Source organism: Gymnoscopelus braueri (genome assembly GCF_963280865.1).
Source record: "Gymnoscopelus braueri genome assembly, chromosome: 1".
NCBI classification, from domain to species: Eukaryota; Metazoa; Chordata; class Actinopteri; order Myctophiformes; family Myctophidae; genus Gymnoscopelus; species Gymnoscopelus braueri.
In genome coordinates this window covers 17,978,683-18,000,800 of record NC_137603.1, presented here as the reverse complement: position 1 = coordinate 18,000,800, position 22,118 = coordinate 17,978,683, and the positions used below count along the sequence as shown (strand labels likewise).

The 22,118-nt window shown below is 40.5% G+C and overlaps 2 protein-coding genes across 2 annotated transcripts; one reads left to right on the top strand and one right to left on the bottom strand.

The window, feature by feature from the left end:
- Positions 1–4,659: 4,659 nt before the first annotated feature.
- Positions 4,660–9,605, bottom strand: slc39a1 (solute carrier family 39 member 1). The gene is made up of 4 exons (XM_080445263.1): positions 9,341–9,605; positions 8,275–8,405; positions 7,777–8,082; positions 4,660–6,526 (listed from the first exon to the last, which is right to left on the bottom strand). The coding sequence occupies exons 1-4, from the start codon at positions 9,453–9,455 to the stop codon at positions 6,173–6,175; spliced, it is 906 nt and encodes a 301-aa protein (XP_080301389.1). The 5' UTR covers positions 9,456–9,605; the 3' UTR covers positions 4,660–6,172.
- A 5,587-nt stretch (positions 9,606–15,192) lies between these two features.
- Positions 15,193–19,815, top strand: tmem208 (transmembrane protein 208). The gene is made up of 6 exons (XM_080423833.1): positions 15,193–15,470; positions 16,066–16,161; positions 17,128–17,187; positions 17,328–17,464; positions 19,151–19,235; positions 19,468–19,815. Exons 1-6 carry the CDS (start codon positions 15,465–15,467, stop codon positions 19,603–19,605), a joined length of 522 nt encoding a protein of 173 aa, XP_080279959.1. The 5' UTR covers positions 15,193–15,464; the 3' UTR covers positions 19,606–19,815.
- The last annotated feature ends 2,303 nt before the right edge of the window (positions 19,816–22,118 follow it).

Here is a 22,118-nt window from a genome sequence, read left to right as displayed (position 1 = left end):
CACTCGGCAGACGGCAGGCAGAGATGGGCTGAGGGAATAACAGAGAGAGAGTGGCAAAGAAGACAGCATGCAGTCGAGATTAAGGAGGAGATAGCACTATGAGGGGAGGGGTTATATAAAGTGGCACTCAAACAGGGATTAAGGTGCCATTCGTAATTACTATGAGTGGCTAATCTACATAAGGCAAACGACAGAATATTTATACAGGGAGATATAGGCATACAAAATGAATTTGACAATTTATTCATTGAAGTGAGCTCGACTCCAAACATTTCCAGTCTAATCACTCCATTCTGCTTTAGCACTCTTTCAACCTGTGTGACCTTTTACTCAGTAAGAATTAAGGAGTGACTTGATGTGAGTGTATTTATCACAATATCACAATGTTTTTGTCAGACCCTGGGGCCAGCATAGAATATTTGTGTCCCATTAGTAGCTGACTAACTGTTGCTGCACACATGCATCACTTTCTCATGCTTTGTAAGAACCATTGACTGTTATGTAGGGCTATGTTTCAGTTGCTTTCTCTCGCTCTGCGCTGTTCATGTAAACACAAAATACTTTGTAATAATTGTAATTGCACGGTCAGTTACGTTTAGCAAGAAAGTCCTTGGTAAACTTACAAAATGTGATGTTAGTAAATCAATGTGTTCATGTGAAAACACTGAAATAGCTGTGGGAGTATTATAATGGTGTGTGGATTTTCATTCTTGTTTAACTTTTTGTTCCAGCACCTGCAGCCCAGTAGGTCTGGGTCTGGGATGTGCGTGTCTTTTAGCTGTTTCTCAGCTTTTCTTAATGTGAAAATGTTTGATTTATTTTATAGAAGCCAATTACTTTTTTACCCTTTTTCTTCCAATAGTCATTATGCCAATTAACACTCCCCACACATTTCTCTGTTGCACTGCTATTTAATTAGACCTTACTGGCTCACTCACTTGCCAGTGAGGATCCCCCACTGGGGGGACGTAGGGCCTCCGTCCTACTTTTCTCATTCAACGCCCCCCACTGAATAGACGCTACCCCTAGCCCATAGGAGTCACTAGCGGCGCGCAGTGACAAAGATCGCCCTCCCCGCCCCGGCTTCCCTCCTGCTGCGAGCACAGGCCAAATTGTGTTCGTGTAGAAGACACTCTACAAAGCCGGATGCGCCACGGTGGATTCGAACCCACAACCTGCGCGGAGGGGGGCAGGCGCTCTTACCACTGCATCACCTGAGTGCCTGAGGGCCTAAACATTTGAAAGTTTGCCCTGATGGTGGCGATAGAGGGGTCACCAAAGTCAATAGGTTTCTTGACTTTCTTCCTCTTCGGAGCATGAAAGGGTTACAATTTTCTACCATCACTTTTCAAGAAGATATATGGTCACAGACAGACAGAGAGACAGAGAGACAGACAGACAGAGAGACAGACAGACAGACAGACAGACAGACAGACAGACAGACAGACAGACAGACTAGACGGAATAGAGTTTAGATCACATGTTAGAGGAAAGTGCAATCAGTTTTTGACAATGCATCAAGAAAAAAGAAATCTACTGAAAAATAACATGAAATGGGAGCAAATGCTGCATTTTCCCCTCACCATAATATACCGTTAAAACTAAATCCCTTTCATCTCCAATGAGACCCTGGTCAAATCCACTTGCATGCACACATATTCAGTCGTGTCAGAGAACATTAACCCTTGCACAAGTGTGATGAATGGTGGTATTTGAGCCCTTGTACGTCTTTGCCTGGGAACCTGTCATACGAGAGATGACCACCAGTGTAGACGGAGCTGGGGACTTCACTTTGACAGAATGCCTTACTTCACTTTACACATTCCTTTATGCACATTCCATGCCTGGAAATTCTTAGTAGTGGCACTTCAGTGGTGAAACCAGTTGTTTTGGACCCAAATTAGGGATTATTTCCCCATGATTGCACAGCATCAGACTACTCCATGTAAACAAACCAAAGCAAGAGGTAATTGGATTTTCAGCCCTGTGTTAAAGGTCTATTTAATCATCTTTGAACTTGAATTATTTTTTTGCATGATAGTCACAGTCCCGGGTACAGACCATGTTAATTAATTATGATTCATAATTACTAGCATTTTATTAACTTTTGAACAGAATAACATATAAAAGTAAAGACAAAAAAATCCACATAACAAAACGAGTGAAGGAAGGACTGGATAAAGGAACATTCACAACAATGTTACTAAAAGAATATGCAACTGGATAATATCAAAGCTATGACAAGCTACTGTTAAAGGTTAGAGGGGTTGAGTGTGTATACAACAGAAAAACAGTTATAGGGGAAGAAAGGTATAGCATGGGTGTTTTCAGCATGGTCTATGCCTAATGGCTCATAAACCGTGCGTGCACAATGCACAACCACTCTAGTATCGGTGTAGGTAGGACAAAGGTTTCGATCACGCCTGATATCCTGATCCAGACGTGATGGAAACGCTGAACTTGCAATAAACGGCGGGAGCATAATTTATGTTTTCTTGCTATGCTTACTCCCCTTAAGCATGCCCCTCAACAAATGTCCCCCATACAGTTGGTATTAAAATGGTTTGAGATTGTGATGGCCATAGGCATAGCAGCATAGGCCTATGATTCACACAATTTTCACACTCATCAAATCATTCGGTGAAACCTCGTGCCCAGTGGATAGGGGCATTGTCATCCTGGAACAGACCACTCCCATCAGGATAGAAGTGTTACATCATAGGATAAAGGTGATCACTCAATAATCTCACTAGTGACCCTTCCCTCTAATGGGAATAACAGAGCCACCTCACTGTTGGAGTCAAGCATTCAGGCCTGGACCATTCTCTTGGTGTATACCACACTCGCCCACTTGTGGAGAATATGGTGAAGGATGTCTCCCCTTATCACCATTTTCTTCCACATCTCTGTAGACCAGTGCAGTGTCTATGGTTTTTTGCAACACTGCACTCTCAAATGTGCATTTGTCTTTGTAATGAGGGGTTTATGCACTATAACCTGCTATAATATCCCTTTGACTGTTCTGGCTGACAGTTGGATCATGTCCTGCATTGATATTCTCAGTCACCTGATAAAGAATTGCCCTTCTGTTTTCCCTTACATATTGCACTATCACTGAATGTGCACTTTTGACCACAATTTAGTCACTGTTTCTATTGAATTAGTCAATTGAGCAGCATCTGACTGTGTTACAACAGCATTGTATATTGGCTATTTGTTACTGATCATCTGGTTCCTAGATCACAGTTGCAACCACCAGACAGAGCAGATTAGTATGGGCTATTTGTCTTTACTTAATACAAAGAAATTGAACACATATGAAACAATGATTGTTGAATACAAAACTTGACTATAAAACTGAGGTTGTGCTTGATTAATTTGTTCACCTTTTGTATCAGATAAATGCCTTACTTATATATCTTATAGTCAGGCATATGTTTATCTACATTTTAAATGTAAGTTTCCACTCACTTGTCCTGTGCTTGAAGATTGTATATGTGCCTAATTTTAGATTCTCAACCATTTGTTTGTACCCTACGTGTTGCTTGTTTGACGCTTGTGATCCCAGCTGAGAAGAAAAAACACAGGGCAATGTTCCAGAGACATCAAGATCTCTCTCTCTCCTAAATGTATTTATAATCAACTTGAGCCACTGTACTGTATGTCCATCTCTTTGTGAGAGGAGATGCATTACAGCCACATTTTACAGCCATAGTCAGCTGGGTAATGAGCTGTGGGTGAATTTAAACTCTGCTGCTCTGCTGGCTTTCTCTCGCTTCACAGATTATAATGGCATGCATGACAAATACAGCTCGCCTCGCACTACGATGCAGGTATGTGACTTATTGAGTAATCATTATAGTGTGCATAATTTCAATGTTTTCAGGAGGAAGATATCCTGTGATGTGTAGAAGTGATGTCCAATTCCTTCTGTATAATTTATAGTCAGACCCTAAACAGATATGCAGGTTTCAGCCTTAGGTAGCATTGGCAAATTATACTGCCCACACATTTGCAGTGGCAGCAGCACATGCTTATTCTCAATTCATTGGTCCCGGTGAAAATATTTAAATATTTTCATTATATTGAGTATTCCCAGCCTAAACTGTTCTAACATAATCCTTTGGATTTTAGGTTTCCTCATTATTATAGATAAATAGAAGACCAACACTGGCACCTAGTGGCACCAGCATTATACATACTGTATTATGCAGTAATACAAATAATTTAGATGCAAAGCACAGAGGGGGAGAAAACATAACACAAAGTACACATCAAGGTCTAAACTGCACCCGTGTTCTGTTCTGTTATGCAGACGCTTTAACCTGGTGTAACATTTCAAAAGTGTGTTTACTTTGACTGTGAAATATGACAAAACAGGCCAGGAAGAGAAACTAAAACGTACTGAATAATCCCTGACCAAAGCAACAGTTTGCAGAGGCAGCTGGTATCAAAATATATAAGCAATGTTGTAATCAATCTCAAATCAACTAACATCTGAGTGGTGATACTTTACCAACCTACTCTCCTTCCTTACTCATACCACCCACATGGGTTGGAAACCAAGAAAGTGGAGCCTTTGCTGAAACATTATGCTGGGTTTACTCTGGATTTACCAAGATAGTGACTTGTCATACATACACCAAAGGACAAGCCAAGTGACTTTACACAGTAAAATCCTGTGTTCATTTAATTCTGAGAGCGCAAAGCTTTCATCGGGAGTTTGATTATATCCTCCAAGAAAAGAATCACAGTAGAATACACAAAAATTACAAAGGTTCAAAGAACAAAGTGTCCTTTCAACTATTTACAAACTGAAAGTGAAACTGTAATGTTAGACGTCATGGTAACGTGTTTCACTACTTGTTTTCGGCTATGACTCCTATTTGTTTAGTCTTAGCAGGCCATTTTTTTGCCGACATTTGCATTGCTGTTGCAAGCCATAAATCCACTTAACACTGACAAATTGTTTTACATGATATGATGTTGGATATCATCCATGGCAGCGCAAGGTTACAGATATGAAACAGATACAATGGACTTAGAAGACCTTTTCTACAATGTAAAAGGAACTATCAGCAATAGAAGGTGGGGTAGCAGTCTCACCATTGTAGCCAAATAGTAATAAAAAAAAATTGTGTCAGAGACTGGATATACCTAATGTAATAACTGACATTTTATAGTAAAAGTGCAACTGGCAAAATTATATAAAAATAATAATTTATTATTATTATATTATTATTTCTCAACTACATCATATATTATTTTGGCAAGCAAATGCATAAGGCATCAGAGTGGGATTCATTCCCATCTGTAAATGGCTGAATTAAAAACAATTACATTAAGATGCACAGTGTTTATGTCGGGAACAAGAAGCTACTAATTCCCCCTTTAAGTTAGTTTAATATGTGTAAAGCTAAATACAGATTTTTTTTAATTTTTAAAAAACATTAAAAAATCCAAGAGAAAATAGCCATAGATCGTAGAGCTTGTAGATCGTCTATTTTCACTATTTTGCCATATGACAAAGTATAATAGTGCTTAAGTGGTTAATGGAACAATTACAAGATTGGTCAGTTACTGACCAATCTGGGAACCCATTCGGTTAAAAAATTATTCTTTTTTTCTTGAGAGATTACATACTGTCAGGTATCAGTCCTTTTGTTTCCAGTGGCCTCTTCAGTAGTGTCAAAGGTCAGAGAACATTCCTAAAACAACCCTATTGCATTTAGGTTTAAGGTACATTTCAAAACAGTGGCCAGTGATAGTCCACCCTGTTCCTTTAGTCTTGGCACCGTTTCCATTGACGTAAAATCCTCTTAAGATAAAGAATGATAAACACAGTTCTTTCAGACATCCTCATGTGAAATCGAAATATAATATATTATATAACCAAATATATTAAAAGTAATAAAACACCAACTAGTGTGGCAGTACACAATCAAACCTTCCTGACGCTTGCACACAGTAAAATCTTGTTAATTTATCCACTTTGAGTGTACAAAATGTAACCGAACGGACCATACTGTCAGAGTCAACACGGGTCAATTTGGTTTCATTTTGTACACTCTCAGATTTTGCTGTGCAAGGACTGTATTGCATTGGTACAAAGGTCTCCAGTCTCATCGTGCCACACATCACAATTTCTCCAGTACAAGGCGTAGTGTCCTTTTCAGTCCACAAAGGTGAGGCCTGCCATGACACTGAAGCCCAGAAGAATGAACAACACCTTGAGGAGCTGCCTTCCTGGGGAGTTGAGTTCATGTGGAAGGATCTCCAGGAAGGTGATGTAAACAAATGTCCCCGCGGCCAGTCCTTCCAGAACGCCCTGGATTAGAGCCCCCGATGGTAGATGGGCCTCCATCACACCGATGCCAACGGCGATGCCAATGGGTGACATCATGGCAAACACTCCGATGTAAGCTGCCACCCATATAGGCGGCACTGCACTCTGCACGAGCTTCACTGATAGGCTGAAAACTATGATACTCTTGTGGATGAGAATGGCGATGCAGATCTCTAAAACCTAGGGAGACGGAGAAAACAAAAAGTTTTACCCTCATTAGTCAAGACATCTAACCACCTCACCCATAGCCTGCCCCATACAGAATTTACTGAAAGGATACAGCAGTAAATGTTGACAACCTAATGTCTGCACAGCCTGGCTCGAGTTTGAATGGAGCACAGGAATGCTGAATGTTTGGTTTAGAGTAAATCAGTTAACTTAAAAGGGGATGTCTTTACTAAAGGTAAACAGAGTAAGCTGGCGGTTTGTGAGAGGGAACGTTTTGGCGCAAGATGTCAGCAAAGGCCTGACAAAAACTAAGAAAAACATGTAATAGGTTGTCAGATACTGTACAACTTTAATTTTCATAATACATTTTGCTCTGTGTACTAGAGCAGTGGTTCTCAAACTGTGGGTCGGGACCCCCAAATATATTTGGGGGGGGGGGGGTCCCCAGGTGATTTGCTTAATTTGCAACATTGTTTTCTCACTCTACAGTAAACAAGCCAACATACAGTGTAAGTGTATACAGGGTATCTGTAAGCACTGTACAAGAGAAAGGGGCTAATTGTATGACTGCAATGACGTCAAGCAAAATCACATGCATGGTCCTGAGGTCACTCTGAGAGTATTGGCTGCACATTGTATGGCAGTCCCATGACCAGAAGATAAAGATAACATATATGGCAAAATAGTGGAACCGCATTGTTGTCAAAGTAGGGAAAAAGTGATTCTACTAGAGACCATGTGAGTTACGTGGGTTAATTTGCCTCCCGACCTAGCCTAGACATTGGAACAAGTATGGCAAATTATAAATATATAAAAAGCAAATCAAATCATTTAAAGTACCAGATCATCACAGATCCAGACTCCTTTCTCCTCGGAGGCTGACCGGTGGCAGCCTTGAAGTAAGGGCTAATTCATACAGACAGGTGTCAAATAATTTTAAGAATGTTTTTTTTTGGGAAGCTTTCAGCATAACTCTTAGCTTTTCATATGAGCATATGAAAAAAGAAAAAAGTCCTAGCAAGCAATAATGTAATTAAATATACCTTATCGTGGGACAGACATTTAGTTGTCTACTTCACCTACAAGCGGAAGAGCCTTGCTATGATTCTCCTACAATTCAAATAAAATCAAAATGCCTAACAGCCTCAATTGGGTCAGAATCCTAGGAATTGCACGCATTGCCTCCCCACAGAGGGTATGCAATAGGGATTATAACAGGGCGGTTTTGGCATCAAGTGAAGTACGGCTTTTATTTGTCTTACCTTGGAATCAGTGGTCTGTAGGCCTATGGCTAACCCCTCAAACAAAGAATGGAAGGAGAGAGAGAGGAAGAGCATGAATGAACGAAACGACGAGTGGGCTTGCAGGTCGAGGTGGACATGACCATGGCCACTGCTCTCAAGATCATGGCTTGCGGCCTGCCCGTGGCCATGACCATGGGACTGGATCAGGGGGGCCCTCTCCTCACTTGCCCCTCGAGCCTCCTGACAGTGGAGCACAAGCCTCTCTACAATGAGGACAGTGAAGAAGCCGGCAGCAATGATGAACTCAGGGAGGGGGAAGCTGGTCTGTTTGACAGAGATTGGGAGAGGACAGTCAGTTTTGTTTTGTTATCTTTTGAGAGATAATGCAGATTTGAGATTTCCAGTAGACTCTTAAACTGAACAATCTATAATAAATATATATTGATCATGTCTTCATCTATAAGATGCACTCATTTGGCCCTTGACAGGCCCCAGACTAGGTCACATCAAACCTACCGCCAACTCCTGACCTTCCAACGCATCATGGATGTCTGACAGGTAATCTGGGATGATGTCAAGTAGACATGCAGCCAGGAAGACCCCGCCCGCAAAACAGCTGATCAAACTCAAAATTACACGATGGGTTTCTTGAGAGTTAAATAAGGAAAAAGATACATAAACAAATATATTAGGCCTGACATGAAGAAACACACAAAAACAGAATCATTGTCACTGCAGTTATCTAATCAGATCTGTCACCAGGATCAGGTCAAGACCTAGCACTGACATTATAGCAAACACTCCAAAATCAGTTTTGGTGCTGTACCTTCAGTTTTGGTGCTGTACCGTCAGGAACAGTATATCATCAGCATGCATGATGAATCTCTAGCTAATGAATCAGTAATAATATAATAATAATAATAATAATAATAATAATAATAAGGGTAATAATAATAATAATAATAATAATAAATCATGTTTATTGTTGGAGTCTGTATTTGTATGTATATATGGACCTTGAGTCTGCAATAAAGACATTCATTCATTCAATAATAATAATAATAATAATAATAATCATGAAATAATCTGGCTAACTATTAAGGCACACCTCCCCTGGCTAATTCACAGATGATCAACTCCTAAGGCTATGGTCCAGAGCTAATGATCCTATCATATGACCAAATACAGAAGTGAAAATAACTTGTATCAGCAAAGAACAAGAAGTGTTGAAGAGCTTGTGTGTGTGTGTGTGTGTGTGTGTGTGTGTGTGTGTGTGTGTGTGTGTGTGTGTGTGTGTGTGTGTGTGTGTGTGTGTGGGGGGGGGGCCTCATCCCCATCAGGTGACTCGACTTCCAACTTTCTTGTTATCCTGTCCTATAACGTTATCCTTATTCCCAGTTCCCAGCACAATGAAAGCACATGACCAACAAATGACTAACTAATCATGACAGCAGCAGTCAGTCAGTGAACTTACATTTGTATCCATCAACATTTATATTAAACCACATATTGTATGTGGTTGCGTGCCGATGATGGACGCTATTTAGTTATCAAACTAAAGAATATTACAATATGAACCAACCTGTTCCACTTGTCTCCCTGAACCACTTGAGCCGAGCGGGAATGAATCCGAACAGCAGGGTGAGACACAACAACCCAACCAGGGCGCCTATCTTCACCTGTAGTAGGTAGTCCATGTTCACCTTAAATACGAGCTGGTCGGTGGAAGAAACGACCTTATAAACTACAAGACAGCTTACAAGTCGGACACTGTCTCATCATAATGTCTCTCTGGTGTTTTGTTTAGTCCGTTGGACGCAAGGAGGAGACTCCGCTGGAACAACATCATTCCCATCTACACGGACATGGTGCGCATGCGTGTATTTTGATTCAATATACTTCGTAGTACGACGGTGTCGCTGACCAGACGGAACTGATCTACAAGCTGACCACGCGTCACCAAAGATGGTTAATTTATGAAGATACACAATCCCGATTGGAGCCACTAGAGGCGACATGGTACACAAATCCTACAAATGGTCTCCCTAAGTGGGCGCCGGCGGCGTCTGCGGCAAATCTCGCGAACGTTCTAAGTTTCTCAGTTTACTGGTTCTAGATCCAGCGAGAGTGTGTTGCTGGGACAGAGAGTAGATTTTCTCCTGATTTGTCTCTCTGAAAAAGCCATGCTAGTATGAAAATCTCTGGAATATTGTGTGGCTTGTGACGATCAGATCAGCTGTGTTCGCGTTCACTCTCCCATTGGAATTAATAGACTCCAACCTGCTTCCGGTCTCTTAAAAAGGCGCACGCCTACTTCACGCAGATACGGGAAGTAACTCAGAGATGGTGAGTCGGTATTTTTTTGTCTTGGGTACGACGGTGCAGTGTTGCCATGTCCATTTATTATAAGCTACTTTAAGCTTATTTTTCGGTGAAGTTGCTTGTAAATATTGGTAGTTGCGAGTTGCGGTTTTTTTGGGGTTGTTTCTAAAGTGCAGTTGCTTATTTGTAACCTCACTCCGTCAAATGGAAGAAGCTTGCGACACACATTTTGTTTCACAGCGTACTTGCATCTGAGACTTCGGGCGCAGAATCGATGACAGACGGAGTTTCATTTTTTCAAGCTACTAGGCAGGTGATTGGATGATCCCGCCCCTAGCAGCCGCTGATTGGTTCGTATGCGCAGCGGTTCGGGCAGCTTTACTCTGTGAGCAATCCCAGACCCTCCTTCCTGAAACCAAATGCAATGCAATGCATGAGATTTCCGGAGGGAGGGGGTGTTTACCAGGCTAGCTTATTTGGGCTTGCTTCACAATTTCGGAATTATTTTTAACCAGTGGTTCTCAAATATTTTCACGTCATGAACCCCAAAATTAAAATGTATTTGTCCCTAACCCCCATCTGCTACAACAACACAAGGCCACAGGCCACGCCACAACAATATTCCCTCCACATTTCTCAAAGACTCAGCCGCCTCCATTGCTTCAATCCTCACCCACATATTAAACCATCTCCATCAAATAGGGACAGGTGCCCCATGATTGACTCGGCTCTGCTGGTCTCAGACAGGACAGGGACAGGTTGCAGGTTGAAAAAGCCCTTAGCTCTGAACTCGGTAGAATCTGCATCTGGCTCGCTGATAACAAACTATCATTACACCTGGGAAAAACTGAAGCCATTCTCTTTTGGTCTAATTTTAACCCCGGCAAGGCCGGCAGCTTCACAATCGAAGTGGGTGACAATGTTATAACAAGAAAAGAACAAGAGTAATCAAAAAAACAGGCGGTGCAGACTTTTCTGGCTCTTCCTGAACACACCTGTGGATTATACCAGGGACAATGACTTGGACTTAGCTCCCCCTCGGACACACCTGTGGACTACACCAGGTACAAATGACTTTTTGTTGCACTCCCTCATGGAGCTACTTGCGGATTATACTAGGGTCAATCCACCCTAGGTGGACACGCACTGACCTTTTGCACCTTAATCCCGTGTATAACGCACTGACTTTTTTTCCCCTTTTTTTTATTGTGCTCTTTTCCTCTAAGCACCTTAACGTCCATATGTATATCATGCACAGTATAAGTATAACATGCACAGTATACATACATTGCTGCTATGCTCAGGCACCTTAGTTTTTTATTATCTCAGGTACTTTGTAAATATGTAGATAACTTGTCTGGCCTTCTGTTGCTCTCTTGTTTTGATCTCCTTCCCACTTGCCCCCCACCCCCTCTTCTTCTCCCCCCCCCCTCTTCTTTCTATGGAAACTAACGTTGCGATGGGAATGATACATGTACAAAAACGAATTTCACCCACTTTTTTTACCTTGTAAACCTGTGATGTGACAATAAAACTGATTCTGAAAAGTCAACCAAAGAACACGTTTTTTTGTATAGGATTGCCTCTCTGGTCAGTAAGAATACTTTGGGGCCTCTAACAGGAGCCCTCATCCAAGGTTACTTCGACTATGCATGCACCCAGGGGTCATCATGTCCGTACATGGACAAATGTGCCCATGGCAAGACTTGTCCATGTCCTTGGCACATTTGGTTATAATGTGTACATAATCTATCCTAAATATTCACAATATTGTTTTTAAATAATTTGTTTGAATGATTTTGGTGACTCGTAAAGTGTCGGGATGACTTGCTCATTAATATGTTGCAGGAGATTTGTTGTGTTGGTACCCGTACATGATTGCATCAGGTGAGGATGCAAGACAAGACAGACAGACAGCTAGAAGTATTGTTTGCTAATAGCTGCCTTAATTCTTTCATTGTTCCACTGGCATACCTGGCTTACATCATACCACCTACGCATGGTCTGAGACTTTCTCATCAACATCGAATACTTGTTCACCTTAACGGAAACCACAACTCTTGAAACTAACAAATGAGTGGGGAAGTGTGAATTAACACAGGATTGACCCTGGCAGCATATCAATGGTACACGTGTGTTACCTGGCTGGCTGGCTGGCTGGCTGGCTCAGGGTGGAAGACAGGGTTAAACAACTAAAAATGGGTCTGGTCTTCAAAATTGTAAATGCAGATTTGCCCGATATGCCCCCTATACCCGCATATCTGTATAAATACCTCGAAAAAGTTAGTGACAGCCACGAAACTAGAGGGAGCGTAAACAACAATCTGGTACCACCCACCCATAAAACAAAAATGGGCAAATTCTCCTTCTATAGCACAGCCACTAAGGAATGGAATAGTCTAACCCCATCCCTCAAAAAATGCAGTTCGCTGGGCTCATTCAAAACAGCCCTAAAAACCCATCTTTCTGGAGGCCGAAAGAGGAGCTACTGTAGTACCAGTTTCCCTGTAGACAGACGACCCCCCCCCCCTCCTCTTTTTGTACATATTTTGTATTTCCTCATGCTTTTTTTGTATATAATTTTTATTTTTCCATGCTTCCCCCCCCCCCCTTTTTTTGTACATATATTTTTTAAATGCTTTTTTTGTACATAGTGGTATTTTTTTATGTATTATCTGTATTTTCATGTTGATTTTTGAACTGTTTGGTTGCTACTATATATGTCTATGAAATTAACTCAAGGACCCCAACGGAAACAAGTCCGCAAGGACTTTTTTGGCCGGACCTTTTAGACAAAAGCATTATAAATGTAACTGTGTTGTTTTACATTCTTTTGCCTAATAAAAATTTCAATCAATCAATCAAACCTGTTTATTAAGCTACTACTATTTTTCAACCACATCTAATGAGACAAGACATTAGTTGAATGAGTTTGGGAACAGACCTCATGAGACAAAAGACATAGTATACACATTATTTTTGATGGGAAAATGAATTGCAACAACTATGCAGTAAGTGAAGAAAAGGAACTTGGAATGACACTTGCTGACAAACCATAAATCATTGACTAGACCTTTCCAGCAGACAAAGAACTGAGAAAAGGGAACTGAAATCTCAGCCATATGTATTTGTGTACCATACATGGAACTGGATAGAGCTCTCTCATCATTATTCTACTGTAAGTATTTGTCTCATCGGCAAGAACTGCTCAGGTGTGTGTGTGTGTGTGTGTGTGTGTGTGTGTGTGTGTGTGTGTGTGTGTGTGTGTGTGTGTGTGTGTGTGTGTGTGTGTGTGTGTGTGTGTGTGTGTGTGTGTGTGTGTGTGTGTGTGTGTGTGTGTGTGTGTGTGTGTGTGTGTGTGTGTGTGTGTGTGCGTATATATATATACTGTGTGTATATATATAGTGGCTCGGTATTTGTGGCACTAGTGTTTATGCAGACATACTAGTCTAATAGTTTTTAAATGTGTAGCACACTGGCATAGACACTATATATAGGCACATTAGTTTACATTTAGCGCTAGTCATTTGGATTTCTGGTAAAATTATTGACCAGTTATTTTGCATGTCCATGACAAAAATAAAATATTTATCAAAATGTCCATCACAAGCTGGCGTGGTGATGACCCCTGCATGCACCTCATGGTACCACAACACCACAAAGGCCTTAAAAACAAGGCTCCAGACATCCCAAAACAAACTGGTAAGGCTACTTCTTGGCCTTACACCTACAACTCATCTAACCCCTGCTCACTTTGCTAGGGTCGGATGGCTCAGGGTTGAGGTGCAGCAACTTGCATTGGGCCTGGTCTACAAGATACACCACAACGTTAAGATATCCATGTACCTAGTCAAAGTACTTCAAAAACGTAAATGAAGTCCACAATCACAACTCCAGAGGTAGCTCCACTGATCACGTCCAACCCAGATGTGGCAAAAACAAGGGGTTGAATTCGTTCTCCTGCTATGCCACAAAAATGTGGAAGCTGTGAAGGAGTAAAAGTCAAAACCTAACCCCTATCACGTGTATCTGTCTGTCATTTAATGTCTCTATGAATTGAGTACAAAGGACCCCAATGGAAACAAGCCATATGGCTTTCTTGGGTTTTAAAAGCTGACCTTGTATTGAACTGTACTTTCATGTGCTTTTTTCTGCAAACTTCTAATAAAGTATTCAATCAATCAATCATACCAGATTTGTGTAGTTAAAATGTTTCAAAGATCTTCAAGATTTTTTGAAAATAGCCGATCTACAAGCTCACAGAGCTTGTAGATTGGCTTAGTCCCTAGTTGCTTCTTTTGGGCTTGTTTACCTAGACCTGGTTGCTTATTTCTCTCACAACATCTGGCAACACTGCGACGGTGTCGCTGACCAGAAAGCACTGATCTACAAGCTGACCAGAAAGAACTGATCTACAAGCTGACCACGCGTCACCCTTGCGCGAGATGCTGATGAATACAAAAAAACCGTTGGCTTTTTATTTTAATTGTTATGATACAATATATATCACAATGTATAACAGTTTATCAGAATTTCCATTAAATATATTTTGGTTTGTACTTTGTTTTTCTTTTATGTACTTTATGTACTATTATTTTTAGATCATCATTACGCGTAAGCATGAGACATTCTTTCCCACACATCAAACTTTACTTTATTGACAACTTATAAAACACCTAACACACATATGACTTTTACTTTCGTATCAATCTTGGCTAGCACCCCCAGTGTGTCCTACACTTTCACCAGTAAAGCCCGTACTTCTCCGTACATGTACAAAAAACATATATATAAGGTGCTTACCCGGTTGGCCCAAATGTTAACTCGCGCTTCGGAGTCTTGTGCAATGTATTAGTCCGGATATTTTTTTTATTCCGTGTTTTAATCCCGTCTGTGGCTGAACCCCCCCCCCCCCCTCGTTTATAGTCTGTTTACATTGAGTGTAATTCTGGCTTTCACCGGATGCGCGCCGTCATTACCGCCCGTTGAGGAATACACAGACGGGATTAAATAGTCTTGATCCAAGGCTAATATTTACCCCTCTGTTTTAGACAGTGGGATCACAGTGTACATTTAGACAGACAAGATCTAAGTGTGTACCGTACACAAAAAAATGCATGTTTACTTTCAGTCCAACAGATGACGCTGAATCACAAAATATTTTTTAGAATCGAGTAAACATTGATGACGTAAATCTCACGCGCCGGATGCGTAGTAGATAGCGGCCAGTGCTGATGTGTTACAGTGAATCAGCTGTCATTTACACTCCATCGGTTTGTTCTGTGATAAAGAAGTAATACTTGAGACAGACATACGTTAAGGAAGGACGCAGGTCCATGTCCAAAAGGACGTGAAGAGAACAGCAGTACCGGGTGGAAAACCCAATGGCGGTGAGTCAGTCACACACACATAGATACACACACACTGTAGCTCAGGGGTCTTCAACAGGGGGTCCGTGATCCCTAGGGGGTCCTCAGAGTTACTGCAGAGGGGGGCTGGTTTGTGATAGGATTTTTTTTTTTTTTACATTAACCACTTGAACCATAGCATCCCTATTCTGAGAGGAACATTAGCCAAAAACAGTAGATCTACAAGCTTGTGAGCTTGTAGATCGAAACACAATTTTATACAATATAGAGGGGGGTCCCTGCTTCATCTCTCTCAGCTAGGGGGTCCTTGGCCTCAAAAAAACGTTGAAAGACCCCTGCTGTAGCTGACAGCAGTTGAATCTATTCTATAATTTTGGATTGATTGAATACTTAATTAACAGCTTGCAAACAGTACAGTGGTACGATTATACAGTGGTGCTAAAATGATAACACAAAAAAGCCCTGAGGGCTTATTTCCATTGTGGTCCTGTGTATTCAATTCATAGAGACATTCAAAGACATACAATAATATACCAGGCATCATCATCAACAGTTGGTTGATTCATACATCAGCTCTGGTCTAGGATAAAAGTAACATCTGTTATTTGTCCTCCAGCCCAAAGGTAAAGTTGGCACCAAGGGGAAGAAGCAGATCTTCGAGGAGAATGATGCCACGTTGAAGTTCTACACAAGAGTCATTCTAGGAGCTAATGTAAGATTCCTCTAACAGACTAGTGCAGCACTGTGTCAGTAATATGCAGCCTTCGTTCAGTTTGAGACTTGCACGCTTGGTCATCATTACTGCTCAACCAACCATCTATGATGTGCATATTAATGACCTTAATGTGCATATTAATCCAACAGATAAGACAAATAAGTCATTCAGTATACCCTGTAAGGTAATTACTTCATAGTAATGTCTTCACTAGCTGTAAAACACTCATTACTACTGAATGGGAGAGCAATACATTTACAGCATATTAAAGATTTCTTGAAATCTTACAAGCCTGACACTGGCACTCCCATGAAAACGTCAACATTGACAGGTGAGGATGCACCGATGGCTTGACTATTTAGCATAGTACAATGTGGTAATTCCCTTTTGGAAAGTAAAATAAATACAAATAAATAGTGGGAAATACCCAATCTACAAGCTGACTGTGAGCTTGTAGATCTGCTAATTCCCCAATTTTTGAAAATGTATGGCAATGTATGTACATTTTTCAACTTGGAAACGATTATGACGATTATGAAGAATAATTGCAATTATCTCAAATATTTGTGATCAGGCGATTATGTAATAATTGTGACAGGCCTATTGGTATCCTGACCTGAACATACCTGTATTTTTTGTTTTCTTAAAACTAAGCTGGAATGACGTAGAAACACCTGTTATTGCACCAACACACTATTCAATTGCAATGATTGCTATCGTAATGTAAAAATATTTAACAGAACCCCCCCCCCCAAGAAAAACAAAACAAACAATCACAACTCCTTTAACAGTTGTTTTAGTTTTATATTGACATTTTGTAACATACCAGACTGATACAAGAGGCAATGCTGTTGCTTCCCACATTACAAGTATAATAGTATGTTGTGCTTAGTAATGTGTGGTTAATATGCATTATCCTTGTCATTTTAACATAATAAAACACGTTGTATTTTTCCATCACAGGCAATATATGGTGCTATAAATCTTTTGGTCTTCTATGGTTCTTCCACATTTTGGACATGGGTGAGTACCTGCTCCCATCAAAAAATGGAACAACAAAATATGATGGATGGCGTAATAACACTGCATCAAACTAATTAATTGGTCTTCTCTCTTTTTTCCTGCATCACACCCATTACCTCACCTCCTTTGGGTCCACCTAGTTGCTACTTTTGTTTGCATTGGCAGTGTATATAGGTAGCTACCGCTCCATGTCTGCCATGGCCACGGCAGCATTTGCTGAGGACGGCACTCTAGTGGACGGGGGAATAGATTTGAACATGGAACAGGGGATGGCAGAGTGAGTACACCCAAGTCATTTAAAGCTACTATCTGGGATCTTTTTTATGTATAAAATGTTATTTGGGGGCACCGTGCTGGCTCATCTGATAAGAACACAAAACGCATTATAAGGTCTATAGTCCTTCCTGCAACTGGCCCGGGTTCGAGTCCGACCAGAGGCTGTTTTGTTTGCTGCATGTCATCCCCTCTGTCTCTCCTGCCTTTCCTGTCTCACGGTTCCCTGTCTCTATCAAAAAGAAGCAGAAGAATCTTTTTAAATGAATAATAAAGGTGTTTAATAATAAAGGTATTTAACCAATCTTTAAGTTAACATAATTAACACAATAATATAACTAGTATCTGTAGTGGTAGGAGGTAGGGGTGTTGGAAAAAATCGATTCGAATACGAATCGCGATTCTACTGTTGGACGATTCAGAATCGATTCTCTTTTTTTATTTTTATCGATAAAAAAAAAAGAAAAAGGGGAGGATCTTGGATTTACCTTTGTGCGTTTACATTATTATCAGTTGATAAAACCTTTACAATTATAAAAGCTACATAAATGTACTCTGTTCTCATGCCAGCAGATTGGAGTAGATCCTGAAATCCTATGTTTTGAATCGAGAATCGTTTGAATCGGAAAAAATCGAAGAAAATCGGAATCGTGACCCCAAGAATCTGAATCGAATCGTGAGATAGCAGACGATTCACAGCCCTAGTAGGAGGTGGTCTCCCTACTCTTCCACTGAGAAATTTCAATCCTGGAGTCGAGTAGGATACACACAGATATATGGATCGCTGCTGTTCATTGTTTCAACGTGGCCACCATATTGGTCCAGTCAAGACATACCTCCTGTCGAGTGTCTACACAAACACAATTGGCCCGTGTTGTAGGGGAGAGAAGCCGGGCGGGGAGGGTGATAATTGTCACTAAATGTACTCTTACTGGCTGGAGCGGCACCTGTCAGCAGGGAGTGTCGGGCGGGAAGAGTAGGATGAAGGCTCTACATCCTCCCGGTGGGGTCTCCTCACTGGTAGGCGAGTCAGTAGGATTAAAAGCTGTGACAACACAGTAATGTGTGTGGGGAGGAATCAATTGGCATAACGACCAAATTGGGGAGAAAAAGGAGTAAAAAGCTAAATAAAACAAGAACGCGCCTCTAATGCCTGTACAGTATGTATATTGAGGCATGAGATCTATTCACATTCACTCACTGAATATTCAACCAATTTCCAAGCAGTTTGGTTTGTTACAAATGCCAGGCATGTATGTACAGGGTACTTGGTTAAATATAAAAAACTTTCTACTTATATCTTAGATAGATTGTAACTGTAATAGTTATGAATATGTGGCTATAATATACACCCCCAAAACTGCATATGACTCTGGCATCTTTCTTGTACTGTGGAGTCGGGGTCAAGTCACCCTGACCAATATGGCGGTGACGTTGCAGTAAGATCCAGGCAGTGACCAGATGGATACTAGATATGCCCTATCTTTATTGTAGATCTGACCTCTCCTTTGGGAGAGAGTGAGAGACGTGAAACTTACGGATTGTAGCTCAAAATGGAAGTCGTTTTCAATGATCTCTGAAACAGTGGTACGTTTTTATGGCTACCGAGCACAACATTGCTTCTGCATTTGCATTAGCCAGAGGCTTGCATTGTTTTTCAGTGGTGATGGTAAATGCTTTATGGTTTTAGGCACCTGAAGGATGTCATCTTGCTCACAGCCATTGTACAAGTTCTCAGCACCATCTCCTCCTACTTCTGGTATCTTTGGCTGCTGGTAAGAACCTCTGTTGATCCTTTTATTACCACAGAGCTAGGATTATTTCTGTCATCCATTTATATGCTAAAGTGCTCCATGTTAGAAATGAGTTATTCCTTATGATGCATATATACAGTATGATTCTCTTTCATCTTCGACCCATGCCTTTTCTCATCTTTTGATCCATTATTTCCCTTTTTTAATACCGTGTGTGTGTGTGTGCGTGTGCGTGTGCCTGTGTGTGTTTCAGGCCCCTTTCCGTGCAGTGCACCTGCTGTGGGTAAATTTCTTAGGACCATGGTTTTCAGCTGATAGCCCTTCGGCACCAGAAGAAGTGAATGAGAAGAAGCAGCGACGACAAGAGCGCAGACAGATGAAGAGATTCTGACCCTGATGAGCGGACTGACGAGTATTTTTATACACAAAATATAATATACAGTAGCCAGAAACCATTTATTCAGGAAGACATTTTTTGATATGTAAGTTAAAAGAAGTCAAAATCAGATGCTGTGGAATAACTCTTTGTTTGTCCTTGCTCACTTGATATTGTCAACATTTCTTTGTCCATTTTTAAATTAAATCTATGTTGTGTTTCTGTCATGGTCCAACCATTACTTGTCCTCATCCTGAGATTAATTTCACCATGTCACAATCTTTAATGCCAATCTCCATTACATGCTAAGTTGCTCTTCAATAGTTTTTTTTCACACATGGAATATGCAACACTGCCACCTGATTCGTTTTTTCCTAAAGCCACAGATTGCTTCCCCAGATAAACTGCCTGCCAGTCTATCTGGGGAAGCAGATACGAATGTCTGATAAAGTCCTTTAATACTTGGTAAAAAATAGGAGGATTTGCCCAAAAATAAAGACATAAGTAGACTGTAAGGGCTAGGGCAGATTGCCTTATAGAAATCCAAAGAATCTTTCTCAATGTACAATTCCATTGTTCAAATTTACTTTCGAGTGCATTTGTTTCCTATTCTACTATCTGAATTCCTTAAATGATAATACCTTTGCAACGTTAAATTGTACACCTGTCTTAGTTGTCTCACGTTTACAGCCATATGTTTGTGTAGCAACATGCAAAGGTTGTAACAGCCCAATCATGTGAATGATCTGTAGCAAACTGGGCATGCTCTTGCTCCCTCAGCTCACGTGTAATGGTAAAGGTGGTGTTCATCACCTCTCCAGTGATGCTCATCATATTCTTGTGCATGTCCTGACAGAAAGAAATCTTGTTGCCTTTTTTATTTTCTTACCAATCCAAATGTATGAGGGCCAAAAGTTTGTCTACAGCTTAAAATGGATAGCTAAGCATTACTCGATCAAAGGCCACACCATGCAAAGAGGCACTTGACCATGGAGTTGTACTAAGTGTGAAGACGGAGCTCTTAGAGTCTTGATGATGGGATACTTGTGTGAGTTCATCAGAGACTTTTAAGACAACCAGGATGTGCTAAAATCGCTTTCATCGTTTCACATGTAATGTTTGATGTTGAGAAAAGCCTTCATTACGTTTACACTTTCATGTGCATTACTAAAACAAGTGAATGAGGACAAAATAGAATATGAAAATATTTAATCTGTTTTAATCATTAACCATGAAAACCAGTGGTCAGTTATTTAAATTGATAGATTACATTGTATAGCAAATGGAATCACCTCCCAGATGTCATTTTTTTTAAATCATGTCTGTATCAATATATATACTGTACATATACATACTTACATACTGTATATAGTTGATGCTTAGATACTGTTATTCAAAGGTCTGAAAAGTATTATGAGAAAACTAATATTGAATCAACAATGATGTATGTATGGTGGAATGCCGCCCTCTGGTGGCTGCATTCAAAGTTAAATGAAAAATGTCTGACCTCTACATTGGAGAAATGTATTTCCAAATATATTAAACTCTGAATTGAATTAAACTTCTCAATAAAAGTCTTCCTTTACATATTGAAATTAAATGCAATACAATGGAAGAAATCTTTAGGTGTGGTGAGGGTCATTCTTTATTTTGATTACCGGCATGTTCATAGTTACAAGTCAAGTTGTGTGTGTAGCAGTAGCTATAGGTCTTCCTGAAGTGTCAGATCTAACCGGTTTTACAGGGGGTGGCAGGGGTCTTTGAGGGTAGCATTTAAACCCCCCCAAAAATGTGTGTTTGCTGTTTTTCAAGGGACAATGAAACCATGACGGTGATATTCAAATATCGAGCAGTACTAATCAAAGAAGAAAATTGTGTGAGAAATTGTGTGGGCAGTTACCTGAGGTACATTTTATTCATGTATTATGGTTTGTTTATTTTGTTATTATTTGTATTATTATTTTATTGTTGGGGGGGTTGACTATTATCAAAAAAATAAATACATTTGTATTAAAACAAAAAAATGGACCACCCCGAACTGGCCACTCATTTCTAGCTATGATCAGTAGCTACTGCTCATGTGCTGGATATAGCCTATATGAATGCCAGATGGAAGAAGCTTGCATCACATTTGTTTCACAGGCTACTTGTGAAGTCAATACCGCCCCCATCTGGCGGAGTCAGGTTAGGTCTAACCTGCACCAATTCCTATTTGTGTGCCTAACTTTGACCTGAAGTAGAGTGCGTGCCTATAGCATAAAACTATTACTTAACCAAATGAGCACATGCAACTGATTTGTTAAACATTTTCAAAGTTTTAAACTTTATACAGTTACTGTAGCACCACCATTTGGATTATTGGCCCACAAGGGCAGTTGGGGAAGTTTGGCATAGGGCTGGACCTGTGTTTGTTTATTATTATCATTTTAAGAAGGAGAAGAAGAAGAAGAAATACACCTACACAATCTGTGAAATGGGAGGCACAGAAAATCTAGGGAAGGGGTCCCCAAATGCACTGTTTCTGTTTC

Excerpts from the sequence above, each read along its gene's own strand:
- slc39a1 (XM_080445263.1), bottom strand. The coding sequence starts at position 9,455 with ATGGACTACCTACTACAGGTGAAGATAGGCGCCCTGGTTGGGTTGTTG. Across the intron at positions 8,406-9,340 it reads CAGGGAGACAAGTGGAACAG|AAACCCATCGTGTAATTTTG; the intron begins GTTGGTTCATAT and ends TTAACTCTCAAG. Across the intron at positions 6,527-7,776 it reads TACAGACCACTGATTCCAAG|GTTTTAGAGATCTGCATCGC; the intron begins GTAAGACAAATA and ends CCGTCTCCCTAG.
- tmem208 (XM_080423833.1), top strand. Across the intron at positions 16,162-17,127 it reads GAGTCATTCTAGGAGCTAAT|GCAATATATGGTGCTATAAA; the intron begins GTAAGATTCCTC and ends TTTCCATCACAG. Across the intron at positions 17,188-17,327 it reads CTTCCACATTTTGGACATGG|TTGCTACTTTTGTTTGCATT; the intron begins GTGAGTACCTGC and ends GGGTCCACCTAG.